The sequence below is a fragment of the Cavia porcellus genome, unplaced genomic scaffold (assembly GCF_034190915.1).
Source record: "Cavia porcellus strain 051 isolate PalLab524CR breed Dunkin Hartley unplaced genomic scaffold, mCavPor4.1 scaffold_16, whole genome shotgun sequence".
NCBI classification, from domain to species: Eukaryota; Metazoa; Chordata; class Mammalia; order Rodentia; family Caviidae; genus Cavia; species Cavia porcellus.
In genome coordinates, this window is record NW_026947499.1 from 42,610,158 (window position 1) to 42,629,791 (window position 19,634).

General features: G+C 39.4%; 1 protein-coding gene across 5 annotated transcripts in view; it reads left to right on the forward strand.

Moving 5' to 3' along the window:
- Snx29 (sorting nexin 29) overlaps positions 1-19,634 on the forward strand; it is a 560,183-nt gene that overhangs the window by 483,955 nt on the left and 56,594 nt on the right. For all 5 annotated transcript variants that reach the window (XR_010039850.1, XM_063226557.1, XM_063226558.1 and 2 more), the window contains one exon: positions 13,345-13,485. Coding sequence is in view for 4 of the 5 variants with exons in the window: in XM_063226557.1 (XP_063082627.1) it covers positions 13,345-13,485 (141 nt within the window). In the remaining variant the exon portion in view is untranslated. The remainder of the gene's footprint in view (positions 1-13,344; positions 13,486-19,634) is intronic.

The following is a 19,634-nucleotide window of genomic DNA, read 5'->3' on the forward strand; positions in this document are numbered from 1 at the left end:
CTCAAAGTTTGTAGAGGTTTTAGTCCTTAATCAGCTGGCTTAAAGGTAGGGTGACATGGCTGACACGCATCATAGAGGAGAAACAGTTCATGCTGGGCAGAAGGTAGCAAAGAAAACAAGAGGCGATCACAGCTCTTTCTATCCTTTATACTTATCCACACTACCTAGGGCTGGTGGCACACATTCTTGTAGTCCTAGTGCCCTTGGTCCTAGCATTGCACCATGAATCAGTTCCAGCATCATATACTATAGATCCATCCATCACTGAAAAAGCCCCACCTATGATTTCCATGAGATTTTAGGGGAACATCTAGACACAGATCATAATATTGTTGCATGGACTTTTGTTTCTATCCTTTGAGCTTCTCTCTGGATCACAAGTGTCTTTTGTATACAACATTCAATTTTTTTTTTCTTTTTATCGGTACCAGGGATCGAACTCACGACCACCTGCTTGCAAGGCAGGTACTTATGCTGCTGAGCTAAATCCCCAGCCCCTAACATTCAATTTTTTTTAACTATTCTGCCAATCTATGTGTTTTGATTGAGAAATTGAGATGATTTACATTGAGTATTATTCCTAAAAGGTACTGACTGAATCATGTTATTGAATTATTTTTATTTTGTGGGTTCCTTTATTTTTCTCTTTTACTTAACTGCTTACCTTGCTTGATATGTTCATTCATTAGGATGTTTGATGTTGTTCACTTTATTATCTCTGTCTAGGATATTGTGAACACTCTTTGTAGTGCTGATTTGGTGGACATGAATTTCTTTTTTTTTTTTATTTCTTTCTATTCTTAGTTTGAAGAGAATAATACCAAGTGAAATACAATAGAGTTAGTCAAAATGAAACAATGAATATGGTACAGGACTTCAAAACAAGATAAAAGGAAATCAATAATAGTTATCATAATCCTCTTGTTATCTTCAAAATAACTGCCCATACCATCAGGCATAATAAAATCAAACAAAATAGAACAGAATAAAACCAATCAAAACAAAGCAATGAAAGCAACACAGGACTTCAAAACAAGATGATAGTAAAACCATAGTTGCTACCATAACGCCTCTTGTTGTCTTCAAAGTAGCTGCGTATACCATCAGACATAATACAGTCATACAAAATAGAATAAAATCAATCAAAACAAAACAATGAAAGCAGTATAGGGTTCAAAACAATATAATAGGAAATCAACAATGGCTACTGTACTATATTTTATAATCTTTGAAATAGCTGTCCATGCCATCAAATAAAATAAAATCAGACAAAACAGAATAAAACTGAACATAACAATGAAAACAATACAAGGCTTCAAAACATGATAATAGATTAACAGTGGCCACTGCCTTCCCTTTTTAGACATCTCCTCCCCTTTTTCACTTTCACAATATCTATTGTGCATTTTGAATCCCACAAACTCCTTTAGTTTTTTATACTAGGGAGACAACACAACATTCACCTGTGTGATTCTGAACCATTTCATCCATGAGCATGATCTCAAGTGGTATCCATTTACCTACAAGAGCCTTAAGGTTATCTTTCTTTATAGATGAGTAGTTTGTCCATTGTATAAAAGTGCCTTATCTTTCTTACTATTCTGCAGTTAATGGGCAAGCTACCACTACTTTTTTCTGGTTCCCTGTCACATAGAGCATTGTTCTCTCACATTTGACTTTCAGTCTATGAACTTTGTTTTGAATTAAATGTGTCTTGTATAAAGCATATTCATGGATCCTGTTTCATGATGCACTCTGCCTGTGTTTCTTTTTATTGGTGAATTGAGGCCATCTACATTAATGGTTATGGCCAGCATGCACTGGCTCATCTCTGCCATGCTATTTTCCTGCCATTGGCTCCCTATTTTTCCCCACCATTCAACTGTCTGGCCCAGTTGGTGAGCCTCCTCTGCTGCTGTTCCTGAAACTGTGTTCATTTTTTCTCTATCTAGAATGTCCTTCAGAATTCTTTTTAGGGTTGCTTTGGTGGTCATGAATTCCTTCAGTTGTTCTTTGTCATGGAAGTATCTTGTTTCTCCATTAATTTTGAAAGAAAGCTTTTCAGGGTGCATCAGTCTGGGTTGGAAGTTGTTTTCTTTCAGGACTCAGCAGTACTTCACTCCAACCTCTTCTTGACCTGATGGTTTGTGCTGAGAAGTCTGTTGTGATTCTGATGGGTTTTCTCTAACAGCATTTACTATTCTGTTCTTGTGTTGAATTTCTGGGATCTTGATTACTATATGTCTGAGTGTAGATTTATTTTGGTTATGGCTAACCAGAGTTCTATCTGCCACACTTACCTGAATGTCTTTTCCCCATGCTTGGGAAGTTTTCTGCTATTACTTCTGTAAGTAGACTTTTAATATCATTTGTGTTAACCCCTGCTTTTTCACTGAGAGCTATTACTCTTAATTTATGTTTCTTTGCATTGTCTCGCATCCATTGAATTGTTACTTCCTGGTTCCCTGTTTTTAGGAAATCTTCCCTTTCATGATTACAAACTGCAAACCTGTCTTCAAGGTTTGAAAGTCTATCTTCAGTTTCTTTCAAGTGGTTTTGCCAGTTTTCAGTGAAATTTTTAATTTGCCAAATATCTGTTTGAATCTGTTTCATGTATTCTAAATCTTTTTTATATTGTTCATTCAAGTTTTCCCTTGTTTTCCTATGCTCCATGTGTTAAATTTATGCGTTCTTTAGAGGTGCTTAGCAAATATTTTATTATGTTTTTCATTTCTTTTTTTACCTGAGTTAGTACTTCTATTCTAATTTCTTTTATAGCCTCATAAAGTTGTTTCTTTATTTCAATTGCCATCACTTTAGAAACTTCAGATATGCAACTCCCAGTCTCTTCCATGTTTATATCTCCTGGACTTGCTCTGCTTGGGTTGGAGACCAGAGACTGCCTTTTGCTTCTTTGTCTTGACATATTCCTGGGTTCTTCTGGACAATCACTTTCCACATTGGCTACAATTTCTCTGAAGTGAGACTAGTTCTTCTAGCCAGTGATGGCTATAAGTATCTGATAGTGGCCATTGGGTGCCTGGTGTAGGGCTGGCTGCTGCTTTTCTCAGGCTGCATTGGCTCCCAGATGGCTACTGGAGTGTGCATGGGGGTGGGGCCTCCTGACCTCAGTTGGTTACCTGAAGGCATCCTCCACAAGGGCTGCTGGAGTATGCCAGACATGAAATTCTTAAGGTGTCATCACGGAAAGTCCATTAATATGGGTTGAAAGTTGTTTTCTTTTAGGTCTTAAAAACTTAACTCTGCTATGAACATTTCTCTTGGCTTTTAAAGTTTGTGTTGAAAAATCTGCTATACTTCTATTAGGTTTACCTTTATAAATTAATTGGTTTCTTTTTCTTTTTTTATGTGTGTTATAGCTTATTTTTTAAAATTTTATTTAAAGAAAGACTAAACAAAACAGAAAATGGGTAGAAATAATACATACGTTCAAAAAAATAAACAGTAAGAAATCACTAGTTGATGTTTACATACAAATAGTTGTTCAAGTCTTACAAATAGTTGTTCAAGATACAAAAGTAAAACATATAAAGTGGAAATTCAAACAGCGAGACTGCAAACAGTTCTGTTCAACTATCCAACAAAAACTTAGTAATATAGTTGTCAATCCTATACATTTAAACATACATGCAATTATCCATATCTTCATTTATGTTGAGATTAAACAAACTAAAGCAGGCTAAAATCTTTCCCAACAAAGAATAATAATATTGATGGATTTCACATCATGACACTACTCCAGGATCAGCACTGGGAACTGTAGTGTCTTTTTTTTTTAATTTTATTTAAAGAAAAACTAAACAAAACAGAAAATGGGTAGAAATAATACATACTTTCAAAGAAAAAAATAAACAGTAAGAAATCACTAGTTGATGATTACAGATTGTCCTATTACAAATAGTTGAATATTCAAGATACTAAAGTGGAGCATATAAAGTGGGGATTCAAACAGTGAGACTGCAACCAGTTCTGTTCAACTATCCAACAAAAATGTAGAAGTATGATTATCAATCCTATACACTTAAGCATAGATACATTTATCTGTATCTTCAATTACATTGAGATTGAACAAAGCCAAGCAGACTAATATCACTCTGTACAAAGAATAATACTATTGATGGGTTTCACATTATGACACTCCAGAATCAGCACTGGGTACTTTAGTGTCTCATTTTTTTCAGAGTATCTGTTCATTTCATCATGTGTCATAAGATCAGTTCTCATAAACTATTTATAGATTCTACACATGCATGAGTCTTAACATGTATTTTATCCTATTTTAGAGGGAGAAACAAAAAAAAATATTCCTATAAACACATGAAATGAAAAAGACATATAAGACCATAGTACAAGGAGTTCTCTACCATAGTTCCTGTGTTGTCTCTTGGTATCCAATAGAATTGGTTATAATATCAGACATAGTATAATTGAATGTATCAGTACATAACAGTGTTAATAAAACACAACTTTGTATGTAGTATAAAACTTCTAAAGCAGGCAGTTATCAAACCAGAATGTATATCATAGAGTCTTGTCATCTTCAGTGTAGTTGCCTATACTCCCAGACTTGATACTATCAATCATACCAGTTTTGAATAAAATCTGTCGATACCAAACAGCAATCAAACAAACCAGATTTAACTAGAATCAGTCATGATAAAACAGTGTAAGTCATACAGGGCTCAAGATTAAGTTAATAGGAAATTACAGATGATTACTGTGCTATATCCTGATGTTTTGGGGATAGCTGTCTGTGCCCTCAAATCTAATACAAGTAGACAAACCGGGACAGGATAAAATCTATCTAAGCAGAGTGGTGCGAGTAATGTGGGTTTTAAGTCCTGATACACTATTGACAATATCTTCTGCCATCTTTTTTAAGACTCTCCTTCCCCTTTTACTTCCCCAGCGTACACTGTGCCCTATAAATAGCATCTCAGTGGACCCTACCTCCTGATCTACTCCACATGTGGTTCTTTTTTTAAAATTTAATGTATCAAAGCCATATTAGAGATTATAACTAACCTTCTCTGATTCATTTCTGTTAGGCCCTTTTTTGCCATCAGTTGTCTGCTTATCTTCTTCATTCCGTTTTCTGCTCCATTCATTGAGGCCTCTCTGCCACTATTCCTGGAATCCTACTACTTTTCTTTCTCTCTAGAATGCCCTGCAGTATTCTCTGTAGAGTTGGATTGGTGGTTGCAAATTTCCCAAGTTCCTGTTTGTCTTGGAAGCATCTTGTTTCTACATTAGTTTCTAGAGACCGTTTATCAGGGTATATCAATCTGGGCTGGAGGTTATTTTCTTTCAGGGCTCGGAATATTTTGCTCTAGGCTCTTCTTGACTTGATGATTTGTGTCGAGAAGTCTGCCGTGATTCTGATAGGCCTTCCTTTATAGGTGATCTGTTTATTGTCTCTAACAGGTTTAATATTCTGTTCTTATATTGAATTTCTGGGATCTTGATTATTATATGCCTGGGTGTAGCTCTGTTTTGGTTGTAGGTGGCTGGAGTTCTATATGCCTCATACATCAGAATATCATTTCCTTTTCCTATGTTTGGGAAGTTTTCCTTAATTATTTCTGTGAATAGCCTTTGTAGTTCCTTTGTTTGTACCCCTGCTTTTTCATTCACATTCTTTATTCTCAAGTTATAGATCCTCTTGTTGTCTTCTAGCCTTTGTATTGTTACTGCTTGTTTCCTTGTTATTTTTAAAAAGTTTTTCTTTTCATAATCCCACATTGCAAAACTGTCCTCCAGTTTGGATAATCTATCCTTAGTTTCTTTCAAGCAGATTTGCCATCTTTCCATAGAGTTTTAAATTTCCTGGTAATCTCTTTGAATCTGCTTCATGTATTCTATATTTTCTTTATATTCCTCATCAAATAGTTCTCTCCTTTGTTTGAGTTCCTCCCTTCTTCCATCTGTGTCTGCTTAAGGGATGCTTAGCATCTCTTTTATTAATCTTCTTATATCTTGCTTTACTTGGTTAGATATTTCCCTTTTGAACTCGTCTATGAGGTCCTGAAGATATGCCTTTATGTCCACTGGTGCCATGTCTGATACTGCATATTTGCTGTTCTCATTCTCCTTTGTATTTACCTGTCCTGGGTTAATGTTCTCAGGGTTGGAACCTGGGGACTTTTTATTGTTGCTTCTTTTTCCCATCTTTCTTGTTTCTTCCAGGAGGCCCCAGTTTCTTTCTTTGTTGGTTACAGTTCTTCTGAAGCATGCTGACTAGGTGACCCTTCCCACTGCAGTGTGCTAGTGAGTTGCAAACAGGGGCAGCATATGCTGGCCCCTCCCCTCCAGATCAGTCAGGCTACTGAGACCTTCACTGTATTATCGTGCATCGTCTCCCCTCCGGGTCATTCAAACTCCTGAGGCTTGACTGCATTAGTGTGCGCCACCGCCTTGTAGGGAGTTGATTTTGGATAACCTATTGGGTCTCAGCCAGGTCGCCTGACCCAGGCCAAGCTCACTCCACCAATCCCATTCGGAAAGGGAACAATGGACTGAAGTCACTGCTGCTCCTTGTACTTGCTAGTTCTGCCTGGTCCCAGACTGTTGTCAGTTGGTTCCTTTTTCTAACAGCTCTTAAAATTCTGACCTTGTGTTTGACTTCTGGGACTTTAACTGTGATGTGTCATGGAAAGATTCTTTTTTGACTGTGGCTATTTGGGGTTTTATATCCCTCATTTACCTGTTGTTTTCTTTCCATATATTTAGAAAGTATCCCGCTATGATTTCTATAAATGGAAGTTTTATACCTTTTGTGCTTCTATGATTTTTCTGTAAATCTTTTTATCCTTAGGCTCGTTCTTTTTGAGATATCTAGCAGCTGTTTGATCTAGTTTCCATGGTCTGTTGGTGTTCTTAAGGTTTGTCCAAACATATAGTCCTCTGCTTCAACCTTATCTTCTGGTTGTGATACCTTCTCTTCACACTGGTCATTCTGTTGCCTATACCTTTAACAACATTTATATCCTTTATTTCTGTTTGATAACTAAACTGGTCATTCATATCTTCTATTGTCTTGGTTACTATATGTGGGTCTTAAGTTTTCTGATCCTTTTATCAGTCAAGTCCATTATCTGTTTAGTTACATCATCTTTGATCTCTTTGGATGTCTCACTGATGTTTATTTGTTTTATTGCTTCATACATTTCATCTGTTTGATGTTTTACTTCTTCCCCATTAGTGACCCTTGGATCAGCTTTGGGGTAGTTAAGAACCTTTGTAGACATTTTGTAGTCATTTTCTCGTGGTGTGTGTGTGTGTGTGTGTGTGTGTGTGTGTGTACATGTACATACTGAACGTATAGAATCAATTAGAGTGGAAAGATTCCATTGCTAGTTTGGTACATTTTTTAGTTTGTATCTGTTTTGTTGTGTGTGTGTGTGGTGCTGGGGATTGAACCCAGGGCATTGTGCATGTAAGGCAAGAACTCTACCACTGAGCCACATCCCCAGCCCTATTTACATACCTTTTTAACCTACTCATTTTAATAGGATCAGGCCTGGAACTGCATTGCAAGGAGAAAATTCCTTCTGGTTGTATCAACTTCAACCATTATCAATCATATACATTAAAACTTTTTTAAAAATAAATTTACCCTTTTTTCAATGATCCATAAAGACTATAATATTCCACTACTGATAGATAGACTGAGATGCAGTGGGTTGGGGAAAGAAAGGGAAGAGAGAAATGAAAGGGCTAGATCAGAAAGAATAGATAACAACAAATGAAAGAAAGAAAAGAGATCAAACTTTGTTGATACTGTTTTGTAACTGGTGGAGAAGAGGTTTGAAAGAATTATTTGTGGGAGCAGGAGAAGGCACTTGGAGGGTGAGGAGTATAATTGAAGATTGAGGGAAGTGTAGAAAGGTCGAAACCCATTAATCTGCTGATAGTTAGCTTGTGTTTGAATTCTCTATACTTAGTTTTGGTGAGAAGTACCCCGACTTGCCCATAAGGTACTATTTAAAGTATTATTTAGTTCTTACTGTCTTTTCCCCATGTACAGACACTTCCCATACCTATGTTAATTGAAAAGAGGAAAGGAAAAGAAGATAAAAGAATAAGAAAAAAAAACCCAACCACTACCAAAAAGAAAAACAGTTAACAGAACATAAAATTAAGTCATATTCATACTCCTCTTTATACTGCAGTCTGAATTCAACCAGTGAGCTCTTCCAATTGTGTTTACAAATAGAGAAACTTTGACTTGTATGGTAGGTCTAGACAGATTTATTTTTTGGATTACCCACCCCCAACCCTGGAAACAGGGTTTTGCTGTTTAGTCCAGGTTGGCCTTGAACTCACTACGCAGCCTTGATACCTAACAGTGATCCTCTTGCCTCAGCCTCTCAAGTGCCAGGATTACAGCCTGGACAGATTCCTGGATCTGTCGCTTTTCTGCACCTCTGCTTTTCACAGTGCATCTCTGTCTACAAGATACTTTTTCTTCTCTCCCTGCTCAATTCACACCCTGCTCCTGCAAGTTACTGCCCCCCTCCTAAGATTTTTCCAATTACCTGCCGGTGGGTGAAGGGTCTTGAGGATCTAGATAGACTGCTATACCTCCCTGTCTCCTGTAGCCTGTCTTCTGTTTGTCTTCAGTTTCCCTTCTGTGGGTGTGGCTGGCTGGGGTCTTTGCCTTTGTCTTATTATTGGACTCCTTTAGTTAAGTGGGAGGGCGCAGGGTGTAGTGTGGCAAGGCAGCACCCAGCCTTTGACTGATTTCTTCTGTCTTCTCTCCTTCTTGTGTTGTAAACCCTGCAGTTACTTCCACGTTCTCATTCTACACAGTTCTGGGTAAGCACCCAACAGCATGCCCTCTGGTCAGGCCACTCTTCTCCAGCTTTTTGCCCAGGGTATCTACCTCTCCAGTCTCCACTGTGACATGATCTAGCCCTTGTACTCCATGGTGCCTTAGGACTCAGAGCAGGTACTGAACACTAGGGTGGTGAGCAATAGACAGGATACTCTACTGGCACAGCACTCCCGTGGTTTAGGGGAATATGAGTGACTACCTATTTCAAGGCCATTTCAATTAATTTTCATCATCCATAGGCACTGCCTATTCTCCTGCTGTGGTTTTCTCAGCACACAAACAGGACTTTGCCCTTGTATTCAGTTTTTCCATGAGACCACTTGTTGTATCTCAGTCACTGCTCCCTGGGTTTTAGTTTCTTTGGTGTCCTGCAAGTGTCTCATTTTCTGGGTTCATTTTCCCTGTTGGGAGGGCTGGAAGGTTAGGAGCTGACACTTGCAGTGTTGCTGCCCCTGAAGTGCTGGCTTTTTCCTTCAGGGTATTAAATCCTCTTGTTCCATGGCATGTTTGCTGAACTTGGAGTGTAAGGGAAGCCAAGCTTCTCTTTCTGTAGCTAGATATGATCAGGTAGATTTTTCTTTTGGTTTGATTTCCTGTGTCTGGCTTCCAGGCTTCTTGATACTTACATTTCTCATTGCATGTCATTATGTACATCTGCCATGATGGAATCTTCTCTTCAAAAGTTCTTAATCCTCTTAGTGAAAGCATTTCTCTGAGGTCTTATTCATTCAAAAGTTTGTTCTTGATTCTGTTCACTAGTTGACTGAGGTTTTCCCCCACCCTTTAATGTCTCTGCTTTCTCATTACGTGGTCCCATTCCTGGGACCATCCTTTCCACTGGAGAAGAAATATGGTTCAAAATCTGAACTTCCTCTTTTAAACTAGAGAACAGAGGGTTTGCTCTGACTCCTGATTGCAGATAGTACTCTCTAATTTTATTATTTTTTTTTCTGAGTTAAGGAGATTAGACCTAAAGTGGCTTTTTATTGTGTGTTTTAGAAGGGAGTTTGGTTGTGTCAAGAGAGGGTGACTCTTTTTATCGCTCCAAGGAATTATTATCTTTATGGCTCAAGCCAAAGGAATTGTGGACAATCAAACTCAATTTGGAAAGAAGAGACCCTTTAAATAAATAAATAAATGTCATTCTGAGTATAAGCTCTTTGAATTCTTCACTGAAATAAGCCCATTATTTGGTTAAATATAATTCAAGGACAACTTAATTTGTAATTTAAGTTTCCCAATTTTGGATGCTAAAAGCATTGTTGTTGAGGACAAACTGTTAGATAATTCTGGACAATTTTAATAGCACTAGATTAAATTGGAAGGTAGAGGTATAAATGAGAAAATTGTATTGGAAGCTCTGGTACCAAGGACACATCCTGAAGGTCATGTGAACTGCACTTGAGCCTCAGGGAATCCAGCTGTGTCTCTTGATTCCCCAGTGACTTCATTGCTGACTTGGAGTTCCTGGGCCTTTGTGAACTCCAGTTGCTGCAACAGCCTGCTGGGATAGAAAGCACTGGCCATTGGGTAGTAGGTGCTGGGTTCAGATCCTTTATCTTCTTACCTGTCTAGGCAAATGACATGGATGGTCATATCTTAATTAGAAAAGGGGGCTGTTGCTCACATGTGCCTTGCAGGTTTGCATTAGAATAAAATGAGACACCTGGTGTAATGGCCTCTGCAGAGCAGGTAGGTACCTTAGGAGTAGTAGCTGTTAGCGTTGAAGATATTTATGTTTTAACGGAGTTTAGAAATGATGTTCATTTGCTGGGCTTGATCTGGTAATGGACCCTCTCCTTTGCTTGTTTAATAGAGCTTAAAGAAGGCCTTGGGCTACTGATGCTGGCAAAAGTAGGCAGGATGGAACCACCTAGAGCCCACTCTGTCCTTAGATTCTGGCAGTCTTAGTTGTCACCACCATATGTCCCCTGGCCTGGCTGGGTGACTGTCAGGCAGCTGAGCTTGGAAGAAAGAGACCCTAGGATGCCTTTGCTGTTGCTTTTCTTTTTTTTTTTTTTTTTTGCTTGAAAATTAGGTTTCCCTAAGGGAAGCCTACAGGTCAGGCCTCTGCTGGTTTTGTGGACACCTTTGTCTTCACAGTAAAATAGGGGAGGAATACAAAGTAGGCAAGGCCCAGTGGAGTACTTGTGCTTATAAATCATCCAAGAACTCAGAGTATCAGAACTGGAGAGCTAGCTGTTCAAAGATTGAGAGACTTTCCTGTCCAACCCTTCATTTTACAGGAGGAAACTGGTTCCAAAGAAGCCATATGTCCCCGAGACAGTTGTGGTAGCTGAGAGGATGAAAGGAGTGTCACCCAGGCCCACCATATAGCTTTTTTGTGTTCCCTTAAGAAGTTTGTTGTATGACTCATTTTTAGAGGTGTTTGCAGGGGGGTGTCACATTTTATGTATTTTTTTAAAAAATGATCCATAGAATAATTTGTTCAATTTGTGATCAGAAATCTGCCTACTTGTGTCACCAAGCAAGTTTGTAAAGTCACAACATGACTTCCCTGATGGTGCTCTTTAAAATTTGCATAATTCCATCATTTCGGTGAGGTTTAGTGGTGGAATGACAGTCAGGAATGACAACCAGGTTAGTAACTGCAACCTCAGCTAACAGTTACAGCATTCTGATAAATGCTTTGAAACATCTTTTTTTCATTTTTACCCATTTTACAGATGAGTGTTGCCACAACATAACTAGCAGTGAAGGAAGTATTACCTTCTGTGATGCTGCTGCAGTCAGTGAGGCAGAAATGAGTGTCTAGCATTGCCTTATTACTTTTCTCATCGCTGAAATAAAATACTGGATACCCAGAGTTTAAAAGAGAAAGGTTTCTTTGACTTGCAGTTTGCAAAGTTTTCAGCCTCTACTTAACTGGCTCCAAGGCAGAGTGACACATAGCAGAGGGATGTCACAGAGAACACTTCATAGTACCCACAAGGCAGTAAAAGCAGTAAGGGACCTTAACACAGTCCTCCTGTGCCTTTTCACTTTTCCAGACTACGTAGGGTGAGTGGCACTCATACCCTTAATCCTAGTGTCCTTGAGCCTAGCATGGTACCATGAATCAATCCCAGAATTACACTTGATCCAGCCACCTCTGGAAAAGCCCCACCTATGACTGTGTGAGGCTGTGGGAAGGCATCTAGACACCACCATAACAAATGTTTGGGGGAAGATCCTGTTTCAATTGGTCACCAAAATCAGAGACGGCAGAAACCAAATTCTCTGTCATTTAGCAGCCGTATCAATCATCATGCCCTATTCACCAGGAAGCGGAGGCCCAGAGAAGGTGAATGTCAGATAGCCAGCATCTGACAGAGCCAGGCTTTGAATTTGGGAGTCCTCCACAGGTTATGTCTCTTTACTGATCATGTTATGATACCAGATCCTTCTGCCCACAGAAAGGCGTCCTTCTCCCCTCCTCACCCTGGTCATCTTGCCAGTGATGGTCTCTTTCCTTGAGTGTTTAATCCATGTCCTCAGTCCAGGTGGCTTCACCCCAGCCACTCATCTCTTGAACCAAGCCTTGGGCACTTTTTACCCACTGTTAAAAAATGTAATGTCTTTATTTGGGTAAGATGGGTGGTTTTCATGTAGAGGCAGAATTTATCACTCCATTAGAGATGTCTGTTTTTATGGGTAGAGAGGCTTTTAGATGGGTACTGATGCTCACTGATTGTAAGTTACAATAGCCATTTATCACAGGGGATGTTACTCCCGGGGCTGTTCTTAACTTACGTAATTTTAAAAAGTGCATTGATCTCTTTCCCACTTCTGTTTTCTCTTGTGACCAGATTGCTATACGTCCCGAAAAGTGATAGGGCCCAAGAAAAATCCCTTACATTTTATACCTCCAAAATGTTTTCTTGAGAGTTATAACTCAATGAAAATAATGAAGCTTTATTCCCCGACTATGCTTATCCCATCTGAACGTGAGCCTCTATACTGTTGAGTAGATCTCAATTCAGCTCCTTTCTTCATTTCCCAAATGAAAGTCTTCCCTGGGCATGTGGTGGTCTGTTTGAACCCTGGCTCAAGGTCAGTTAACGTGAACGCTTTGCTTCCCACCTGGGGAGGTGACGTGAGGTGAGGTGAGGTGAGGTGTGTTCTCAGCTGCATTGGGCAAAAACAAACTGCAGAGAACATGAATAACACCTCACCAACAACCTTTTACTGCAACATTGCACATGTGATGACAGTATAAAAATACGCTTCTGCTCTGTTAACTGGCTCTGCTCATCTTGAGGAAGTGACATGGTAGTGTCATTCTTGTCACCTGTCTGCCTAAATCTGCCATATGCCCATTTGTTCAATCAGTACCATTGATTTCCTGTTATGTACCAGGCATGTGGTATCCAGTGGAGTATTAGACCCACTTGCCCTTCCTCTACCAGAGTCCTAAAATCCTACTCCTCTGTGATGCGGGTTTAAAGAGATGCTTGCATTGCTTTTCTTTTTCTTGTTCCCAACAGGTTTATATCCGGATAAAAGATGATGAGTGGAACGTGTACCGACGGTACACAGAGTTTCGGGGTCTGCACCACAAGCTTCAAAACAAGTACCCTCAAGTGCGGGCCTACAATTTCCCACCCAAAAAAGCCATCGGAAATAAGGTACCATCCTCCACAGGGACCAGCGACATTACTGCCACAACCTGTATTAAAGCAGAGCATTTCTTCTTCTTTCATCTGTTATTTTAAAATAGTGCTCTTTAAAGAAAAGTTGGCCAAAAATTAGAAAATGGAAATATGTCACCCATGATTCCATCACCTGAAGATATTACCACTATCCTTATTTGTGAGTTTCTGCAGGACAAGGGCTGGAAAACATTTTCTTTAAAAGATTAAAAAGCACACAAACTTTTTTTTTTTGAGACAGGGTCTCACAATGTAGTTCAGGCTCTCCTTGAGCTCATTATGTTGACCAGGCTGGCTTTGGACTTGGAGTAATCCTTCTGTTTCAGCCTCCCAAGTGCTAGGATTACAAGCATACATGACTTTACCTAGCTAAAAAGCAAATATTTTTGGTTTTGTGAAATATAGTAAGTTCCCAACTTACAAATGAGTTTCGTTTGAGGAGAATGTTGTGAGTTGGATTCGTTCGCAAGTGTGACAAAGCAAGTATTAAACACCTTTGACACAAATATGCAATGTATATTGCTTTGCACTTCCTAGCAGCCCCTCTCCATCACCACTGCTTTTCCTTTTGCTTCTGGACATACTGGGCTCTGATTGAGCACTGTACTACTGCACATACAGCAATATAAGTGTGATAATGTCCAGCAGACATGTGAGCTATTTCCAAGATTTGTTTACATCTCCAAATGTTTGTAATGTGAGGTCCATTTGTATCTGAACTTTTGCAACTCCAATCTTTGTAACTCGGGGACTTACTGTATACCATTTCAGCAGAAAATTCTCACCTATTCTCATGAACTGTGAGTGCATCTGTAACAATGTGAACAGAAATGGACATGACTACAAGCCTTGAAATTTAATTTTTCAAGATAAGTGCCAGCTGAATTTGACCTATGGGTCATAGTTTGCAGACCTCTGCGGGGGAACCAATTTTTTTCTAGTTTTCATTGGTAATTGTCATAATACTCATCTAGATACATAGATATGGGGGAGGACTTTCTCAGAGGAGCTTCTTTTATTATAGAGCTGTTACCATCATGAAGGTTAGTGATTTATGATGACATACTTTATTTCTGTGTGTTCATACTGCTGCCCTTGAGGAAGGAGGTGCTGCCTTTGCTGGTTGATTAGTTTCACTGGCCAGCAGGCATTTATTAAGCACCTCTTATTTGTCTCTGCAAGAAACTTGCCCAGGACTGAAACAGACAGAGACATCTGGGCCTAGTGTGGTGCCTGCTCATTGTCTGCTCTAACTAGTTTGCCTTTATTTGTCCCCTGTACTTTTGATCACTTGGAGAGATTTAAAAACTACTGACTACTTCCCATCCCTTCTTTCCCTCCCTATTCTGGTTCAGTTGATCTGGAGCAAAGCATGGGAACTGAGAGGTTTAACAACTCTCTAGATGGTTCAGGATGAGCCAAGCTTGAGTAGTGTAGCTCAGAGTCAAGGGGAAGATGGAGGTACATCAAAAATTACAGTACAGTGGTACCTCCAGTCAGGAACTTGATTCATTCCATTATTCTGAGGAAAACAGCCACATTTGTGTTTATGGAAAAAATATGGCTGTGGTCATGTTCATCACTCTGATGTGGAGTTTGCAAACAAAAACAAAAAAACACACTTCTGTTTGTGAAGCAAATTGTTCACAAACAGAAATGCTTATGAACTGAGGTACCACTGTATATTAAATAGGTTGGCAATCAGACAAGAGGAGTCATGGCCCTTTTCAGAACATGAAAGAAAATGGAGATTGCATTGAAGATGATCCCAACTGTGTTTGTTCTCAAAATGTGGCTGCTGGCTATGAGCCAGCAGTATCACGTTGCCTTAAAGCCTAGTGGAAATCCACATTCCTTTGTGTGCATGCGTGTGTGTTAATGGGGAATCAAATCTGGGGCTAGACAAATGTCCTACCACTGAGATATATTCAAAGCTAAAAATTCAGATTCTTGGCTCCACCCTAGACCTGCTGACTCCAAAGCTCTGGGACTGAGCTCCAGCAGTCTCCGTTAATTTGCCTGCTGGCTGGTGCTGATGGAATTGACAAAGCAGATTGATGTGCATATTTTGTATGCAGTGGATTTCCTAGCTTTTCTCAAGGCACCTCTTGGACCTTTCTCTAGAAACATGACGTACAGGCCCAGTCTTTGTTAGCCACTGATACAGTATTTGTAAATTTTATAGAGGAGACCATGATTACCTACTGCTGTGTTTATGTGTGCATAGGTTTTTGTGTTACGTTCGTTAGCTTGAATATTTGGTTTAGTTCTGGTATGTCTTTGTTCACTTTTTTTGACAAAGGGTATTGAGGTCCCTTACTATAATTGTGTTGATGTTTATCTCCTCATCTTTTATTTCTAGTAGTGTTTGTTTTACGATGTTGGTTATGCCATTGTTTGGTACATATATATTTAAAATTGTTATATCTTCCCCTTGAATTATTCCTTTAGCTCATCTATAGTGACCTTCTTTGCCTCTTCTAGTCAATTTTGTCTTGAAGTTTAGTTTATGTGAGAATATGAATAGGTACTCTTGCTTGTTTTTGAGTTCCTACTGCATGGAATAGTGTCTTCCATGCTTTGAGTTTTAGTTTGCAAATTCCTTTTTGGATTAAACTATTAGAAATATTAACAGTTCAAGTTCTGTGAGATTCCAATATGAATGACCTTAAAGCAGCTCTATTACAGGCCCAGAATAATTGTTCTCCATCTTTCTGTTGCAGAAAAGTGGAGTCGAACCCACACATGTAAAAGACTTAAAAATTCTACATTTATTGATAGTAAAGATTACAGTAATTCTTTTGAAAAGTATAGGAAACATATACTGATTTAACCTAATGACTTACAAGGTCATACAAATCCTGAGATTCATCCAGAAAGTCTTCAAATGTCATAAAACAAAATTCTGCCTAACCTCCTTGTTATCATTTTAAGATGTGCTCATTTTCAGGCAGCCTCACTAAAACTTTCAGTAAACTTGATCTGAAAGCTCTACAACAAGGCTGAATCAAGGGGATCCAGATGGTGAAATATTTTACATTGTACCTTAGTTTCTTATTGCTGCTGTAACAAAATCCACAGGTATAAGGGTCTAACCTAACACAAATGTGTTATCTCACAGTCATTGAAATAAGAAGACCAAAATCAGTCTGATGGGGCTAAAATCAGATGTCAGCAAGGCCCATTTTTCTGAAGACTCTCAGGAAGAATCAGTTCCTGATTGCCTACCATTTTTAGCGTGTGGTCCTCTTTTATCTTCCAACCAGCAGGTACATCACTCACATCTGCTTCTGTCCTCATTGTGATATCTCATCTTCTGATTCTGACTCTCTTCTGTGATCACAGTGGACCCCTCAAGGCAATCCAAGATAATCTCAATATCAAGATCAATACTTTAATCATATAGGCTAAATTCCTTTGCCTTGTAACATTCTGGGGTGTCTTAATTACTTTTCTCATTGCTGAGACAAAATACCTGACACTCAAAATTAAGAAAGGAAAGGCTTATTTAGCTTACACTTTGTGGAAGTTTCAGTCCATTATCAGCTGGCTCCAAGACAGGGTGGTGTTGCACTGGAGCAACAGTTCATGGCATCAAGAGATAGCAAAAACAACTAGGGCAAAAGGAAAGAAGCAAAACTTTCTTCCCCTTATGTTGTATGTACGCTACCTGCCCTAGGGCAGGTGTAGCACTCACACCCATCCCCCAATCCCAGCAGTAGACAGTGAACCAATCACAAACTGTAGATTCAGCTGCCTCCATAAAGACCCCCCTCCTTGACTACATGAGTCTTTGGGAGGACATCCAGACACAAACCACAGCATGGGGATTGGGATGTCACTAAATGCTTTTTCTGCAGCCTGAAGCAGCTCCCTTACCATCTCTTAACTCCTCAAGACCTGCAATTAGGCAAAACATGTATAAAATAAAAAGAAGCTATCAAAAATAAAAGTCCTGAGGATGCTGGAATGTGAAGGTCAAGTTCAGGGAGATGAAGCTAAGTCTGAGAAGTAGAAAGATTTTGTGGAATTAACTCATTCAGAAAGAGTTCTGAGCCAGTTGAAGTGACAGGGACCAACCACGAGTTCCCATAGAAAAAGTCCTCAGGAATATCTCTACCTTCACCTCCAGATTACAGCAGCCAGCTCAGCAGTATCTTCTCCTCATAAGTATATGTGCAAATAAATGAATTTGGAGATGGAGGGTAGCACCTTGGTGGGCCTGGCCCAGTGAGTGGCTTGTTGAAATGCAGTGGCTAGTTTGTAATCAGATTTAGAGTTCTGTTCCCTGTGGACAAGAATGGAACTGACAGCACAGAAGTGATCATGAGCCTTATTGTCCTCTCTATCCTGTGGTGCTCTTTAACTTTCCATTGGCTGGTTAGACAGTGATTGAACTTGGATTCCTCCTTCCTCTGCATTCAGTTATAATATACCCACTTCTAATTAGTCTGCTTTGGCTGCTGCCCAGGAAAAATCTGGATAGTTCTTCCAGTTTTCAAGAAAGGATTGAGTCAGGATCTAGGAATTTCAATGCCCAATAGAGGTCAATAATGAACTCAGTTTAAGGCTAAGCTTTCATTCTGCTTTGGTGCCTTCAGAGAAAAATTCTTGGAGTGCTTTGATTCTAAATTGTCCCAGAAAAATCAACCATGTAGAATCTTTTCTTTGATTGTATTGCTTCAAGGATGGCTAACTGGTCTGCTTGAACTATTAAGGCACACACCCAAGCAAGCCTCCTTTGAGTTTATTGCATTTTAAATACAGTGTTAATCTAAGCTTTGGACCTATTAACTGAATCACTCTAAAGTCCAGAGACATGAACATTATTGAAGGAAATATGAAGCATAGCTTAACCTTTTTTTATATGTCAGACGAGTATCTTTTTAGCCTGAGTTTCTGTATAATTTCCCCAAAATGCTATCACTGGAGATTGTCAGTTTTAGGATTAAAACATGATCTTAACCCCAATTCAAGCCACATTTTATTGATAAAATTAGTGTATTTGAGCCAACATATTGACCCACAACTGTAATCCCAGGATTTGGGAGGCTGAGGCAAGAAGATAGAGATTCCAGGCCAGCCTCAACTACATACTAAGACCCTATATCAAAGAAAGTAAAAATAAAAACAAATTAGGCCATTGTATAGTTGACGGACCCAGAATTTGTCTTTACCAAAGACTTCCACTTGCTATACCTTTCTTTGTACATGTTTAATTGGAGACATGTGAGATCTGGGAGCACTTCTAGAGGTTTCCTTGTCTTCAAATTCATATCAAGGCCAAGTGATGTGGGTGTCAGTGCACCCTTGATCAAGACCATTTCTATAGCTGAGGTAAGCCACAGCAGATGTCCAAGATACTAAAGTCACTCCTTAACTTTTAAATATCACAGATGTGGGGCTTCTGTCAGGGTGGCCTTGAAAAAGCTGAGGTGACTATTCCAAGGCCTTGATGACTTAAGCTGACAGAGCTTTAATTTTGACTCCTATTTCATATTCCTTGTAGGCTGAGTGGGAGCTCTGCTTACTGTGGTAGGATCTCAGGCTGCCAGAGGATCCATTTAAACATGTTGCCTGTGTTAGTGACTTTTCTCTCATTGCTGAGACAAAATACCCAATGCCAAATATTAAAGAGGGAACAGTTTATTTAGCTCACAGTCAATGGAGGTTTCAGTTCATACTTGGCTGGCTCCAAGGTATAGTGGCACATGGCAGAGGGCAACAGTTCATGGTGGCAAGATAGCAAAGGAACAAGAGCAAAAAGGGAGGAGTGCAGAGAGAGGACTTTCGGGACCTTATATTGTATGTAGGCCACCCATCCTAGGGTGGATGTAGCACTCAAACTCATAGTCCCAGCATTGGACCATGAATCAATCACAAATTCTGGAAACCTGCCTCCATGACTGAATGAGGCTTTGTGAGAATATCCAGACACAACCTGTAACATTGCTCAGTGATGACAACAGGAGTGAGGAGAAGAGGCCATTCAGGCAATAATTCCTGAAGCTTCCTCTAAAAGTAACATGTAACAACTCCACAGAGCAAGTTACGTGACCACCCTTACTGCCCAGCAGCAAAGAGTGCACTTCTGCTTTATGCCCAAAAGGGGAACCTGGACCTTT